This window comes from Cicer arietinum, chromosome 5 (genome assembly GCF_000331145.2).
Source record: "Cicer arietinum cultivar CDC Frontier isolate Library 1 chromosome 5, Cicar.CDCFrontier_v2.0, whole genome shotgun sequence".
NCBI classification, from domain to species: domain Eukaryota; kingdom Viridiplantae; phylum Streptophyta; class Magnoliopsida; order Fabales; family Fabaceae; genus Cicer; species Cicer arietinum.
The window spans coordinates 67,107,806-67,119,562 of NC_021164.2; the positions used below are offsets into that span (position 1 = coordinate 67,107,806).

Genomic DNA, 11,757 nt, shown 5'->3' on the forward strand with positions numbered 1-11,757 from the left:
CTCAAACAACCTAGATATCTTTCTCTTTTCTCTCAGACTCTCAACACTTATACTCCTTTTCTTATCATAACTTTTTCTCTACCTTCTGATCCAATGGCAGTCCCTGTGATTGATTTCTCAAAGCTGAATGGGGAAGAAAGGGCCAAAACTATGGCACAGATTGCTAATGGGTGTGAAGAATGGGGATTCTTCCAGGTACTTAATTAAATCATTTATGTTTATACAAATAATGGCCGTTAATATGTGTGTATACTATTATATGCATGTAAATGCTCATACTATCTATGCTTTACAGTTGATCAATCATGGCATTCCAGAGGAACTTCTTGAGAGGGTGAAGAAGGTTTCCTCTGAGTTCTATAAGCTGGAAAGAGAGGAGAACTTCAAGAACTCCACAACAGTGAAACTTCTAAATGATATAGCTGAAAAGAAAAGCAGTGAAAAGTTGGAGAATGTGGATTGGGAGGATGTTATCACTCTCCTGGATAATAACGAATGGCCGGAAAATACACCATGTTTCAGGTACAAAGCATATCATCTGTTCTTTCCTAGCAAAACCTAGTCAGGCATGTTGATATCAGAAAGAACAATGCTTGGCATTTCATGCATACTGTCTTCTATTATACTTGCTCTTAGTCTTACTCACCAGAATTTATGTTCTTGTATAACTTCAAGCATATAGTGGCCAATCTGAAATCTAAATTCAAGCTCTTATACTCTTGTCCACTAAAATAGCTGATTTTACAATAACACCTAAAAGTTGAAAAAGATGGACAATTTTGCAGAGTTGAAACCAGTATTTTTTTAATGATTCAATGACAGCACTTCAAAGCATACTAAGTGATAAAATGACATGACATGGCATAATAGGTAGAGTTCCAACATGAATGCATAACTGACTTCTTATATGGATGACAGGGAAACCATGTTAGAATATCGGTCTGAGTTAAAGAAACTGGCAGAGAATATCATGGAAGTGATGGATGAGAATCTGGGCTTACCAAAAGGATACATCAAGAAGGCACTGAATGATGGAGATGAAGACAATGCTTTCTTTGGCACTAAGGTCAGCCACTACCCACCCTGCCCCTATCCAGAACTTGTGAACGGTCTGCGGGCTCACACTGATGCAGGAGGTGTCATCCTACTGTTCCAAGATGATAAGGTGGGTGGCCTTCAAATGCTCAAAGATGGGGAATGGATTGATGTCCAACCTTTGCCAAATGCCATTGTCATCAACACTGGTGATCAGATTGAGGTCCTGACCAATGGCAGATACAAGAGCTGTTGGCACAGGGTTCTGACCTCTACAGATGGGAACAGGAGATCAATTGCATCCTTCTATAACCCACCACTCAAGGCCACCATAAGTCCTGCACCACAATTGGCAGAAAAAGAAAACCAACAAGTGGATGACACTTATCCTAAATTCGTCTTCGGTGACTACATGTCTGTCTATGCTGAACAGAAGTTTCTCCCCAAGGAACCAAGGTTTAAAGCTGTTAAAGCCATTTGAAACAAGCACTTCCTTTAAAGTCTTTTATTTTGTTTACGGGCCTTTGTTGTATAAGACATGGTTGACAATAGCAAAGAATACCACATGGTTGTCATTCTCTTCATAATAATGAGAACCATTGTGGGTATTAGTATTTTGGTTTTATTTTTAGAATATTTATCTTTATGTTTAAATGTCATGGTGGGAGATTGTAATATTGTATGCATCCATCTGGGCTTGCTTTGTATAATAGTACTGTTACATAAATTCTACTCTGAAGTTATCCTTCATGAATGAAAGTCCACTCTATTGGGAAACCCGTTACAAAAGTTTATATTAGGAAAGAACACAGAAAGATAATCAAGGAGAGTTGAATGATTAATGTTGAGTGACAGTGAAGGGATATTGGGTGACTTTCATAACAATGGGGAATTGGGTATCAGGAGGAAAAGCTAACCAGTATGACTACAAAGGCAATGGGGAAGGCAGAAAAATAAGTATAGGTAGCCAGAGAATGCAGGGTCTGTCAAGTCCCTTGTAATTATCTTTTTAAATTTTACTATTATATTCTCAAATACAATAAAAAATAAAATAAAATATCTAACACTCTTAAAAGAGTAAGTTGATATCATTTTATTTTCTTAAAGTAATTGCATTCTCTAAACTATCTTTCATAATAACTTGTTGCATGAGAATAAAAAGGTTATTGATTCATTGAAATATAAAATATAAATAAAATGCACGGATTTTTTAAGAGTGGTAGCACTAAATATGGTAGATTTAGTTAAGATTTGCTCATAATTTAGATCATAAAACATGATTATTTATTTACTTACATTTGAACATAAAACATGATAGCCTTTTAATACCACATTTTTTGATGTCGTCTTTTAATGCCACATCGGTACTGCTGCAATCTAATGCCGGTATTTTTTTAGGAATATTTTAGTAGATTTACTAGATGACGTGCCTTGTGACATAGGTTCCAATCCTGAAACTGTCTCTCCGATAGCAAGGGTAAGATTGCATACACGTAAACCCCACTTAGTGAGAGCCTTGTGCACTAAGCTGCCCATTACAGTAGATTTGCTCTATCTAAAGCATTTTAATCCAGTTTCTGATGCAATCTTTTATGCGTTTTATAAATACAGATGTCTTCAAATAGCTAAACTCTAATAAATCTTAAAATCCTTGCAAGAAGGCGATACATGCTTAGGTGGAGGTTTTAAGATTCAAGTCAGTTGACACAATCTGTAAGGTGGATTGTATTGTACCCATGACATTGTTGCATAAAAATAAAAATTTGACTCCTTAAAAGTGAACTCTCCAGTAAAGAGAGAAAGATAAGAGATTTTCAACTATTGACAACAACAAAAAACAACAAAAATGATCGATGCTACAAGTATATAAAAAATAGATGATACACTTCTTAAAACCTAATCCTTGATTTACCCAAACAAATTCTAAATTTATACATCAGATTTAATTACTATGCACTGAAAGCATAAAAAAGTTTTACAAAAACATCCAATCATATCTCACCATATAGAAATTTGTACACATATTTTAAGAAACAACAATATTTTTACCCAGACATCCAATTATATTTCACCATATAGAGATCCAAAGAGAATGTGAATTGGGATTGGGTGACTGTCTAACATCTGCCTGTGTTATTTATATTAATTAATATGAGGCCAAGTACGGCCAAATAGTAATAGTAGTACAACTATCTTAGCAACTACAAAAACTATAACTACTGCTATTTCAACAATGTCCAATAATGAGATAGGGAGACTGCAGTCTGGCAGACTGATAAACTTTGAGATGAGCCAAATGAGCTGCTTATAAGATTAACAATTTATAGCTTTCAATGCCAGTGTACAACAGCATCTCCCCACAATAAAGTGGAAAAACCATTAGCAAACCCTATATTCTCATTGGATGCCAATGTAAGAAATTGGTAGTAACCAGTGACTATATCAAACTTCTGCTATCTCAATATATAGCTATGACCTATATAAGATAACTAAACAATTAAGTCTATACAAGAGAATAACGCATATCTGATCTTCATTTTCACATGCTTTATAGGGCCTTTTGGTCAAGCCTTTCATTCCAATTTAGGCAGCGAATCAAGCTATGAAACCAATCACCTGTTTGGTCAAACTTGTTAACGGTTGGAAGCGGATGCTGACTCATAGATATTCGTACAGAATCTCCTCTTGAAAGTTGCTGCCTTCTCTTTCCATCAAATGAAACCCAGGCATTGCTTCTTGCATCTTCTGGAATCTGCTACAATAAATAGTACGTTATTACTCAAATCCTGATTACAAAACCCACAATCATTAAATCTTAGTTAACCTCTAAATTCCAAATCGTACAAAACAAATGAGTCCCTAAATTTAGTGGTTTCTATTACCAAGTGATATTAACCATGTAACTTTTTCCGCTGCATGTTTGAGACAACTAAATATAGCTAAAGAAGGGTAACGCTTTCTGGCATAGAAGATGCATAATAAACAATAAAACATGTAATTGTGGAAACAAGAACGTCCAACGTGATATGTTTACAAGATAGAGAATGATAACTTCACCTTTAATTCCAGTTGAGCAGAATCTGGAAGTATAACTGGTCTAAATGAGAGTGAATGTGGACAGATTGGGGTAAACAGCATGCATGGAACATTTGGATGGACCTGCAGTTTCCATTTGTTATTAGAAAGAAAACATCAACAAAAGCAGTGATTAATTTGGGACAACTTCACATTGATACTGTGCAGATATCATGCCATTGGAAGATGTATCTGTAGTAGAATTAAAGTTATAATAAAAATAAATTATAGTACAAGATAACGTGTACAAAGTTTCTATGCCAATTTAAACTTAGCAGTTTGCACGGCAATTCCTCGAAATCTGGCTTGATTGGTAATCCATGAGTGGAAAAAGAGTTTATTGTATGACATATTCTGAGTGACTTAACTATTTCTTATGATGTTTGTTATTTCACTTTTCATGTGATAGAAGGGATGTTAGAATAAGAAGCATAAAAACTTATAATTCTTAAAGGGATAACATAATGTGAGTATGGACTAAATGAAACCTTTTTTTGGAGAAGGAAGAAAAGAAGGAAAAGAGTACTCTATATAAATGAGTTCTTTATTTCCCAAAATGGGGTAAACAAACAAGAGGGTCACGGAGAACTATGTTCAGGTACAGTTATCTGGAACTCATTTAGCATTGTTGACCCCTGACATTTGCAAAGTAGTAGAGAAATGATTCCTGACTAGTGACTACAACTTAGAAAACATCACTAGTTTCAGCATTCTCAATACATAATAAAGAATCTCATCAAGTTATCTTTAGCTGCCACATGTCGAGCAACGTAGTAAGAGTTAGAAGACACCAACAAAATATTCAACAACGCTGCAGAAAGCGCAGGTAAGGAAGGCTTTGATAAACCATATAGCTAAAATTTATAATTATTGTTTATCAAAGTATTCCAAGGAAAGAAAATATAGCCAATCCATCTAACTAGTTCAGTAATCAGTATAGGCTCAAACCAGGCTCTGGACAAATACAACTCTAGGACAGGCTTACCATGGAACCTCCAGCAGCTGTAGAATAGGCAGTGCTTCCAGTAGGGGTGGCTATGATCACTCCATCACCTTGTACCTTAAAGACATAACAATGATCATATGTAAGGCACAACACAGCTTCAAAAAGCTGTTTAGAGGTGTTAAATTTAGAACAGCGATAGCTCTCGTTAAAGAATATCGGAGATGTATGCCAATTTGGAGTGCAGACAACAAATACATAGTCAAGCTAACCTTTGTTATAAGTCTTTCATGTTCATAGCATTCAATCTTTGAAAGGTACGGATTAGAACCCCGATCAACAACAACTTCATTGAGAATATCAAATACTTTCCCTGGCATAGCTTTACCATTGCGAAAAATTTCACACCGGAGCCGCATTCTGAGAGTGATGTATACACCATCTCGCTTATTATTTCCGTGGATGACTTGTCGTAGGTCCTGCTTGTAGTCTTCAAACTGAAAATAGAAAACAGAATGGAAGTCAAACAAATGGCCAGATACATGCATTTCTTTGTAGTGAAGTAACTTATGGGTTTTAAAAGCATACACTATGAGAAGCCAGAAAACCGAGGGAACCAAGGTTAAATGACACAACAGGTGGAACGGCGCCTCTAAATAGATTTGAAGCATGCAATATGACGCCATCTCCCCCCAAACATGCCACAAAATCTACTTTCTCATGTAGATCGCTGAATCAAAGGCATTAGATATGTTATGCAATCATTTAATGAAGCAAAGATCTATATAAAGGGGGGAAAGTGAAGTTATTGCACATAATTCATGAAGTCCAGTACCAAATATCTTGAGTATAGAAGGTCTGAATGAACCCAAATCCAGGAATTCTAGCAAATATATCATGCACATCAGGTTCCACGAATACGTTCATTTTCTCTTGGTAATATAGAAAAGAAGCAACCTGCAGATTAGATAAAGAAAATCTGCTGAGAATGAATTTAGTCAAATCAATTAAAAAATTCTGAATAAATACTCATATAGTTTCTGTAGGAACCACAAAAGTACCAAGTGCTGTTGGAATACTGTCAAAGTTAAGAATGGCATTTCCCAATTCTTACATTCCCTAATATATTTGATTCCAAATTTTCATTTATTTGTTACACAAAGAAGAGACAAGATGTTTTTGTCTCTAGTGCATTCTTAGAAATGAAAAATATTGATCCATGCATTTCCAACACAACGCTCTGCAAAAAATCCCTACAATCAATTTTTATAGTTTCCATCTCCAGTTCTGTAAATGTCAGGAATTCAATTGTTTCACTAATTGATATTCAGCTCCAAATTTCTTTTCAGGAAAAATCCTTATAGGTTATGAAATGAGAAAACAAGATGCTGTAGGTTATGAATTAAAATTGTTCTATGACATTCTTTCACGAATATCATCAAAATATTTGATGTTGGGGATTAAAACAAAATATTAATAATCTCTTGAATTGTAAGTAGCTGAAAGAATGACTTTAGATAAACGGAAGGGAGAACAATGTAGCTAATTTCAACAAATTAATTTTTTCTACACCAAGAAGTGCAATTATGCAAGCAGAGCAAAACATTAGCAAGCTCAAGCTTGGATCACTGGAAGTACAATTTATCAAGCTTCCCTTATTAACTGCAGTAAGCCCATATAAACGAGCTTGAGCGTAAATGAGGCTCACCCTTCAACTACATGGTGACAAAGCAGAAAAAAATTATATGGAAAGTAGTGCAACATCTTTATAGAGCAACTAGCACCCACCCTGAGTCTGGCCTCTGCCTCTCCCCTCACCACTACAACAGAACATATCCCTCCATGTATAACAAAATATAATTGTTTTCCTTAACATTAACGTTAGAAACTTTTATAACTTGTGTGCTTATAGGAGTCTAAAAATATTACATCTTTAGCTTCTTCCATGAGGTGCTCCCCAGGCTTTTTCAACAATAACACAGTCTTTGGGGTAGATTTCCACATTAGCATTTGTTGCTGAGTGCTAGGATGAGTGAAGGCCAAAGAAGATTCAGTCACCTTTTCTCTTATACAAGAAAATCCATCCGTTCGTACTAGGAACATCTCTGCTTTTTTTCTTGATTGCAGCCTTACAACTCCCGTTGAAGTTGCACACATGTCTCCTTCAATGAATCCCAAGTCTTTCCCTGCCTTATCCTTGTCAGCTAAAATCCTTTGAGAGTTTGCTGTGACATTATCAATACCATTCACATCCGTCGTGTAATACATTTCTTTTTCACTAAAACCATTAAATGTTGTCTTAACAGAACTGGAAGGATTCGCATTCACTAATTTCCACTTGTTACCAACCACAAGCTGGGGCTCTCTAAATGGATAATCCAAAGCTGACCCATTGGAACTTTCTGCTGGACCCACAATTTTTGGTTCGGGATTTTGACCACTGTTGATACTCCCTTGCCCCTGCAGTCTTCTAATATGCTTGTTCCTTGAATCAGGCAAGCATTCCAACCTTTTGACCTGATTACTGGAAAAAGAGGGTTTCGAAATCTTCTTACTTCCACAATATCTGGACATCTCTTTTTTGGAAAATATATCATGAGGAGGAACTTGAGCTTCTAAAGGGTTAGTTTTTCGGGAGAAAGTGGGAAAAGATCTTTCTCCATCAGCCGCAGTAGCTTGTGATGAGGTCCTGTCATTAGGAATAATTCCACTCAAGGTCCCTTTACTTTGTGTTTTTTCATTATTATTATGTGGAGAGGTACTTTGGTCAAATGAATCAATAGAACTGTGTATTGCACCCAAACCCTCTTGCAACGACTCGGTATCTTTTTCCAGGGAGGATCTCTCATCAGGCATCAAGTCCTGCAGTTTCCCAGATCCATTAGTATAATCTGATAACATGCCATGGGAAATAACTGCTTGATTAGAAACAACCTGTGATGCAGAGTGAGCCATGTACTCCCTCCATCTGGAAACCATGGCAGACGATCTCCAAACTCCTTCTTTGCTGTGCAGATAGATTGGCCTTTTGCTGTTATCTGAAACAAGAGATGCAAACCTCTCAACTTGTTCCATTTTAGGTGCAGTCCCAACTTCAACTGGGATTTTGACCAATTCAATACTTCCAGATGAAACAGCGTCATTGACAGCAGCTTGGTAGAAATCATCTTTTACACTCTCTTCTCTGAGATCCACAATAGTCTTATATCCTTTATCCCGTAGCCACTTAAGGCCTTCTTCTGTTACCTGTCCACCTATCCAAAAAGCAGCTTCAGATTCTTTCGACTCTGAGTCCTCTTTAGAACTGGACAAATTTACAGGACTCCAGTTTGCAAATAATGCAGGACACGGATAATCCTCTCTGCGAGGAAAACCGGAATCATAGCATACATTCTTCAGTCTCTGAAGTTTCCTCCACACATCCAAACTTTGATCATCACCAGGAACTAAATAGTTCTCAAGAGCAACATGCAAGCTCTCACAACACATTTTCATCTCGCTCCTGAAAATGGCGAGTGGGGGAAGAGTTTCCTCCACAGCGCTAAGCTCGGCAGCACGAAAAGGAGGCATAACGGAAAACCTTCCAGAAAGAACATCCTCCCTCCCACTCTTGACAAGTGCAACCATACATCCAAGGACAGAAACTATTTTATCTTCTAGGAGAGGTTTCTCATGGAATGGAACATCATCAGAAACACTACATTCACCAGTGTAAGGGTTACACAAGGAATCCATTAATGCAGAATGAAGCCTTTCAGAGTTTCTAAAAATCCTACAGTATGCTTCCACTTCAGCAATATCACCCGGAACTGAACCCACCCAAGGTAACCGTGATGCATCACGGGATTCAATGGACTTCAAGCTCTACAGACAAAAACATCAAAAATAATAATCAATCTACAATATCAAAATTAAAGTTTTTGCATGAATATAATATCCCTAATTTAGTCAATGAAAGAATTTAAAAAGCATCAAATTGGTATTCTAAAATATTTAATTTTGGTCATCCTAACATCAATTAGGTTCATCTAATCAAAAAGCAACTTTAGAAGTAATAAATAAATCAAATTGGCGTACTAATAATCATTCAATTGGATGATGAAAATAGGGGTTTAGTAAAATTTGTGACGGGAAACACCGAAGCTCCAGTTTTCGAAACAGAGTAGTGTAAGTGAAATTAAGGTGAATGAAGAATTTGAGTTGGTTAAAGTGAGGGAAACCTGAGAATCCAAAGCGATATTATTAAAGGAAAAAGAGTTGGAAAGTTGAGCGGTGACGAGGTGTGTTCTTCGGGGAGTAAGCTTAGTCTTCCTCTGCAATTCCAACCGGAATGACGAGATTCTGGCATTGACGGAGAATGCCATGTGGCACGCGCACATACTACACGCCAACATGGGAGGGACTTCACTGTCGGAAACAGATGTTGTTCGTTTCTTTGCTTTTGATTTTGATGTTATTGTGATGTGCTGAATTGTTTGTTTCTCCCTTCTTTTTCTTTCTCATTGATCTTTTCTTCCTTTTTGCACTGTTATCATTTGACACTGGAAATGTACAAGGAGACACCAACATTGGTTTTTCAGATTGTGAGCACTGTCAAAATGATCTTTCAATTTTATCAATTAATAAATACAACTCTCAAGAATTATGAGTCAAAGTTATCCATGGTAATTTTCTAAGTTAAGAGGCTAGGATTTGACAAAAATATCCTATTACTTTATATGTAGATTTTGTGAAATGTTATGTTATAGATCAACTCAAATGATAGTCTTAAGGAGTGTTTAGATGCATGTTTGATCAACTTTTTTGCATCAAGGTGTTCTTTACACGATGAAATCAAAAGCAATAAATTATAGCTCCTATATCGACGTATTTTTTTTATGTTTATTTTATTTAACCTTAATACGGTTTTAAACATATGCTTAAATTTTTCATGAAATGAAATTTCGCCATAAATGTATCTGTCCATTTCACTTGACATCTGTTACAAGTTTATGGATTTTTTTATTCATAAAATATTATAAAATTTAAGATTAATGTTGACGATGTCAATGAGTAATTTATATATATATATATATATATATATATATATATATATATATATATAATTTGTACGTCAAAAATGATTTTACATACTTACAATTGGATTCACTTTATCGAGAGAGACGAATTGATTGAACACTTGACAATTGAAATGTATCATACGATTAAGGACTTCGTAATTTTTGTAGTCAAACACTTGATAGCTAACATTACATGTTATACAAATTTTCATCGGTCGATATCGTCATATTTGCACATTCACTGTTTATTTTCTAGTTGAAACTAAAATTGAATTTCTCGTCTTTAGAAGGGGAAGCAATGCATTTGCTGATGTGAAAAATGGAAATAGGTTGGCAGAGGTAGTATGCTTAGGTGGCGATGCATAATATTTATTTAAGAAAAAACTAGACATAATATTTATTAGTAGTTTTAAGGAAATTTGGTAAATATGTAGTTTTGAAGCTCATACTTCATGTTACAAGTGAATGGCCATAGTCGTTCAATTAAATAAAACTATATCTAATGATGAGACCATCCACAGAGTAACGGCATAAGGACCATTAAACGGTTTGCCAATGCCACTATAACTAACAACTAACGAATCTACTTATCTACCTAAATCTTGACTAACATTTGATGGACATTTAATTACAAAAATAGTAACAGTAAGCAGGAAACAATTTGATATACAAAAAAAGTCGGGATGGGGAAATTACTAATAAAAAAAAAATTGAGGCAGACATTCTGCTGTGGACATCCATCCTACTCATGTTTGTTAGCTTGACTGTTCAAGACCTGGGAGGGTTGTTGGCTGAAGATTTGATTTGGTGGGAAGACCAGAAGACTGCTTTTGTGACCTGGACCTTTCTTCTCCCTGCAAAGAATCCAGCTTCTCAGGACCACAATTAGCTCCTTCCAACTCAAGTTCTGGTTTTCTCTTCACCTTCTTTGTTAAAACGCCATCAGCAACACGACCATCGTCCGGGGAACTGCTTGAACTTCCCTTTGCTTTTTCTTGTTTTACACCATTCATAGGACTGGGGACCCGGACAGCTGTGCTCATATTAGAAGCGGGCTTGTTCATTGAAGTAAAAGCATGACTGCTAGATTCTGGTGCTAATTTCTCTTGTGGGTTCTGCTGTGATGGAATTGAGCCGGCATCTAGTCGAACACCATCCTCTTGCTTTGATGCCAACAATTTCTTCCTCTTAATTTTTTCCCGATCCTAGAAATACGGCAGAACAAATAAGATCAACTAAAAAGCAAATTGTCCTAACAAATATTAGATCCTGGTTATCACCTCGGCATAAAAAGAATCAAATGCTGTTCTTCCATTATTAGTTAAAGTTAATTAGGTTGGTCAATGCTTTCTCACTATCTTATCGACAAAAAACATCTTTAAAATAAAACTTCTATATTAAAATTACCAAGACGATTTAACTCCTTTGTAATGATATATGTTTCCTTGCATGAAGTAGAGTTTGTGAAGCGAGACTAATGAAATCAACACTGGTGGCACCATGGGATCAAGATTCAAGAAGAAACATAATCTTCAGGGTAACCTAAACTTGGAAAGTTGAACAGTCTCATCTGTCTGAATTAAAATCAGTAGGATTTCAATAGGGTTCAGCTGCCAACTATGGTTCTGTGCAAGAATCTCTCTT

General features: G+C 36.0%; 3 protein-coding genes across 4 annotated transcripts in view; 1 reads left to right on the top strand and 2 right to left on the bottom strand.

The window, feature by feature from the left end:
* Positions 1-1,774, top strand: LOC101500864 (1-aminocyclopropane-1-carboxylate oxidase 5-like). The gene is made up of 3 exons (NM_001279163.1): positions 1-195; positions 296-522; positions 919-1,774. Exons 1-3 carry the CDS (start codon positions 94-96, stop codon positions 1,514-1,516), a joined length of 927 nt encoding a protein of 308 aa, NP_001266092.1. The 5' UTR covers positions 1-93; the 3' UTR covers positions 1,517-1,774.
* Positions 1,775-3,145: 1,371 nt separating this feature from the next.
* LOC101501191 (NAD kinase 2, chloroplastic) lies at positions 3,146-9,848 on the bottom strand. Of its 2 annotated transcripts, XM_004502477.4 has the most exons (9): positions 9,274-9,848; positions 7,988-8,917; positions 6,983-7,915; positions 5,889-6,010; positions 5,642-5,783; positions 5,326-5,550; positions 5,096-5,170; positions 4,093-4,194; positions 3,146-3,787 (listed from the first exon to the last, which is right to left on the bottom strand). In XM_004502477.4, the coding sequence occupies exons 1-9, from the start codon at positions 9,445-9,447 to the stop codon at positions 3,584-3,586; spliced, it is 2,907 nt and encodes a 968-aa protein (XP_004502534.1). In that variant the 5' UTR covers positions 9,448-9,848; the 3' UTR covers positions 3,146-3,583. The 2 variants fall into 2 exon arrangements, with proteins under 2 accessions (XP_004502534.1, XP_004502532.1); XM_004502475.4 differs by having other exon boundaries at positions 6,983-8,917.
* Positions 9,849-10,498: 650 nt separating this feature from the next.
* LOC101501927 (ubinuclein-1-like) overlaps positions 10,499-11,757 on the bottom strand; it is an 8,983-nt gene continuing 7,724 nt past the window's right edge. The window contains exon 13 of the mRNA XM_004502478.4: positions 10,499-11,318. Within this exon, the coding sequence (XP_004502535.1) occupies positions 10,869-11,318 (450 nt within the window). The 3' untranslated portion in view covers positions 10,499-10,868. The remainder of the gene's footprint in view (positions 11,319-11,757) is intronic.

Excerpts from the sequence above, each read along its gene's own strand:
- LOC101500864 (NM_001279163.1), top strand. The coding sequence starts at position 94 with ATGGCAGTCCCTGTGATTGATTTCTCAAAGCTGAATGGGGAAGAAAGG. Across the intron at positions 196-295 it reads AAGAATGGGGATTCTTCCAG|TTGATCAATCATGGCATTCC; the intron begins GTACTTAATTAA and ends TATGCTTTACAG. Across the intron at positions 523-918 it reads GAAAATACACCATGTTTCAG|GGAAACCATGTTAGAATATC; the intron begins GTACAAAGCATA and ends TATGGATGACAG.
- LOC101501191 (XM_004502475.4), bottom strand. The coding sequence starts at position 9,447 with ATGTTGGCGTGTAGTATGTGCGCGTGCCACATGGCATTCTCCGTCAAT. Across the intron at positions 5,171-5,325 it reads ATGAAAGACTTATAACAAAG|GTACAAGGTGATGGAGTGAT; the intron begins GTTAGCTTGACT and ends TATGTCTTTAAG. Across the intron at positions 4,195-5,095 it reads CAGCTGCTGGAGGTTCCATG|GTCCATCCAAATGTTCCATG; the intron begins GTAAGCCTGTCC and ends TGGAAACTGCAG.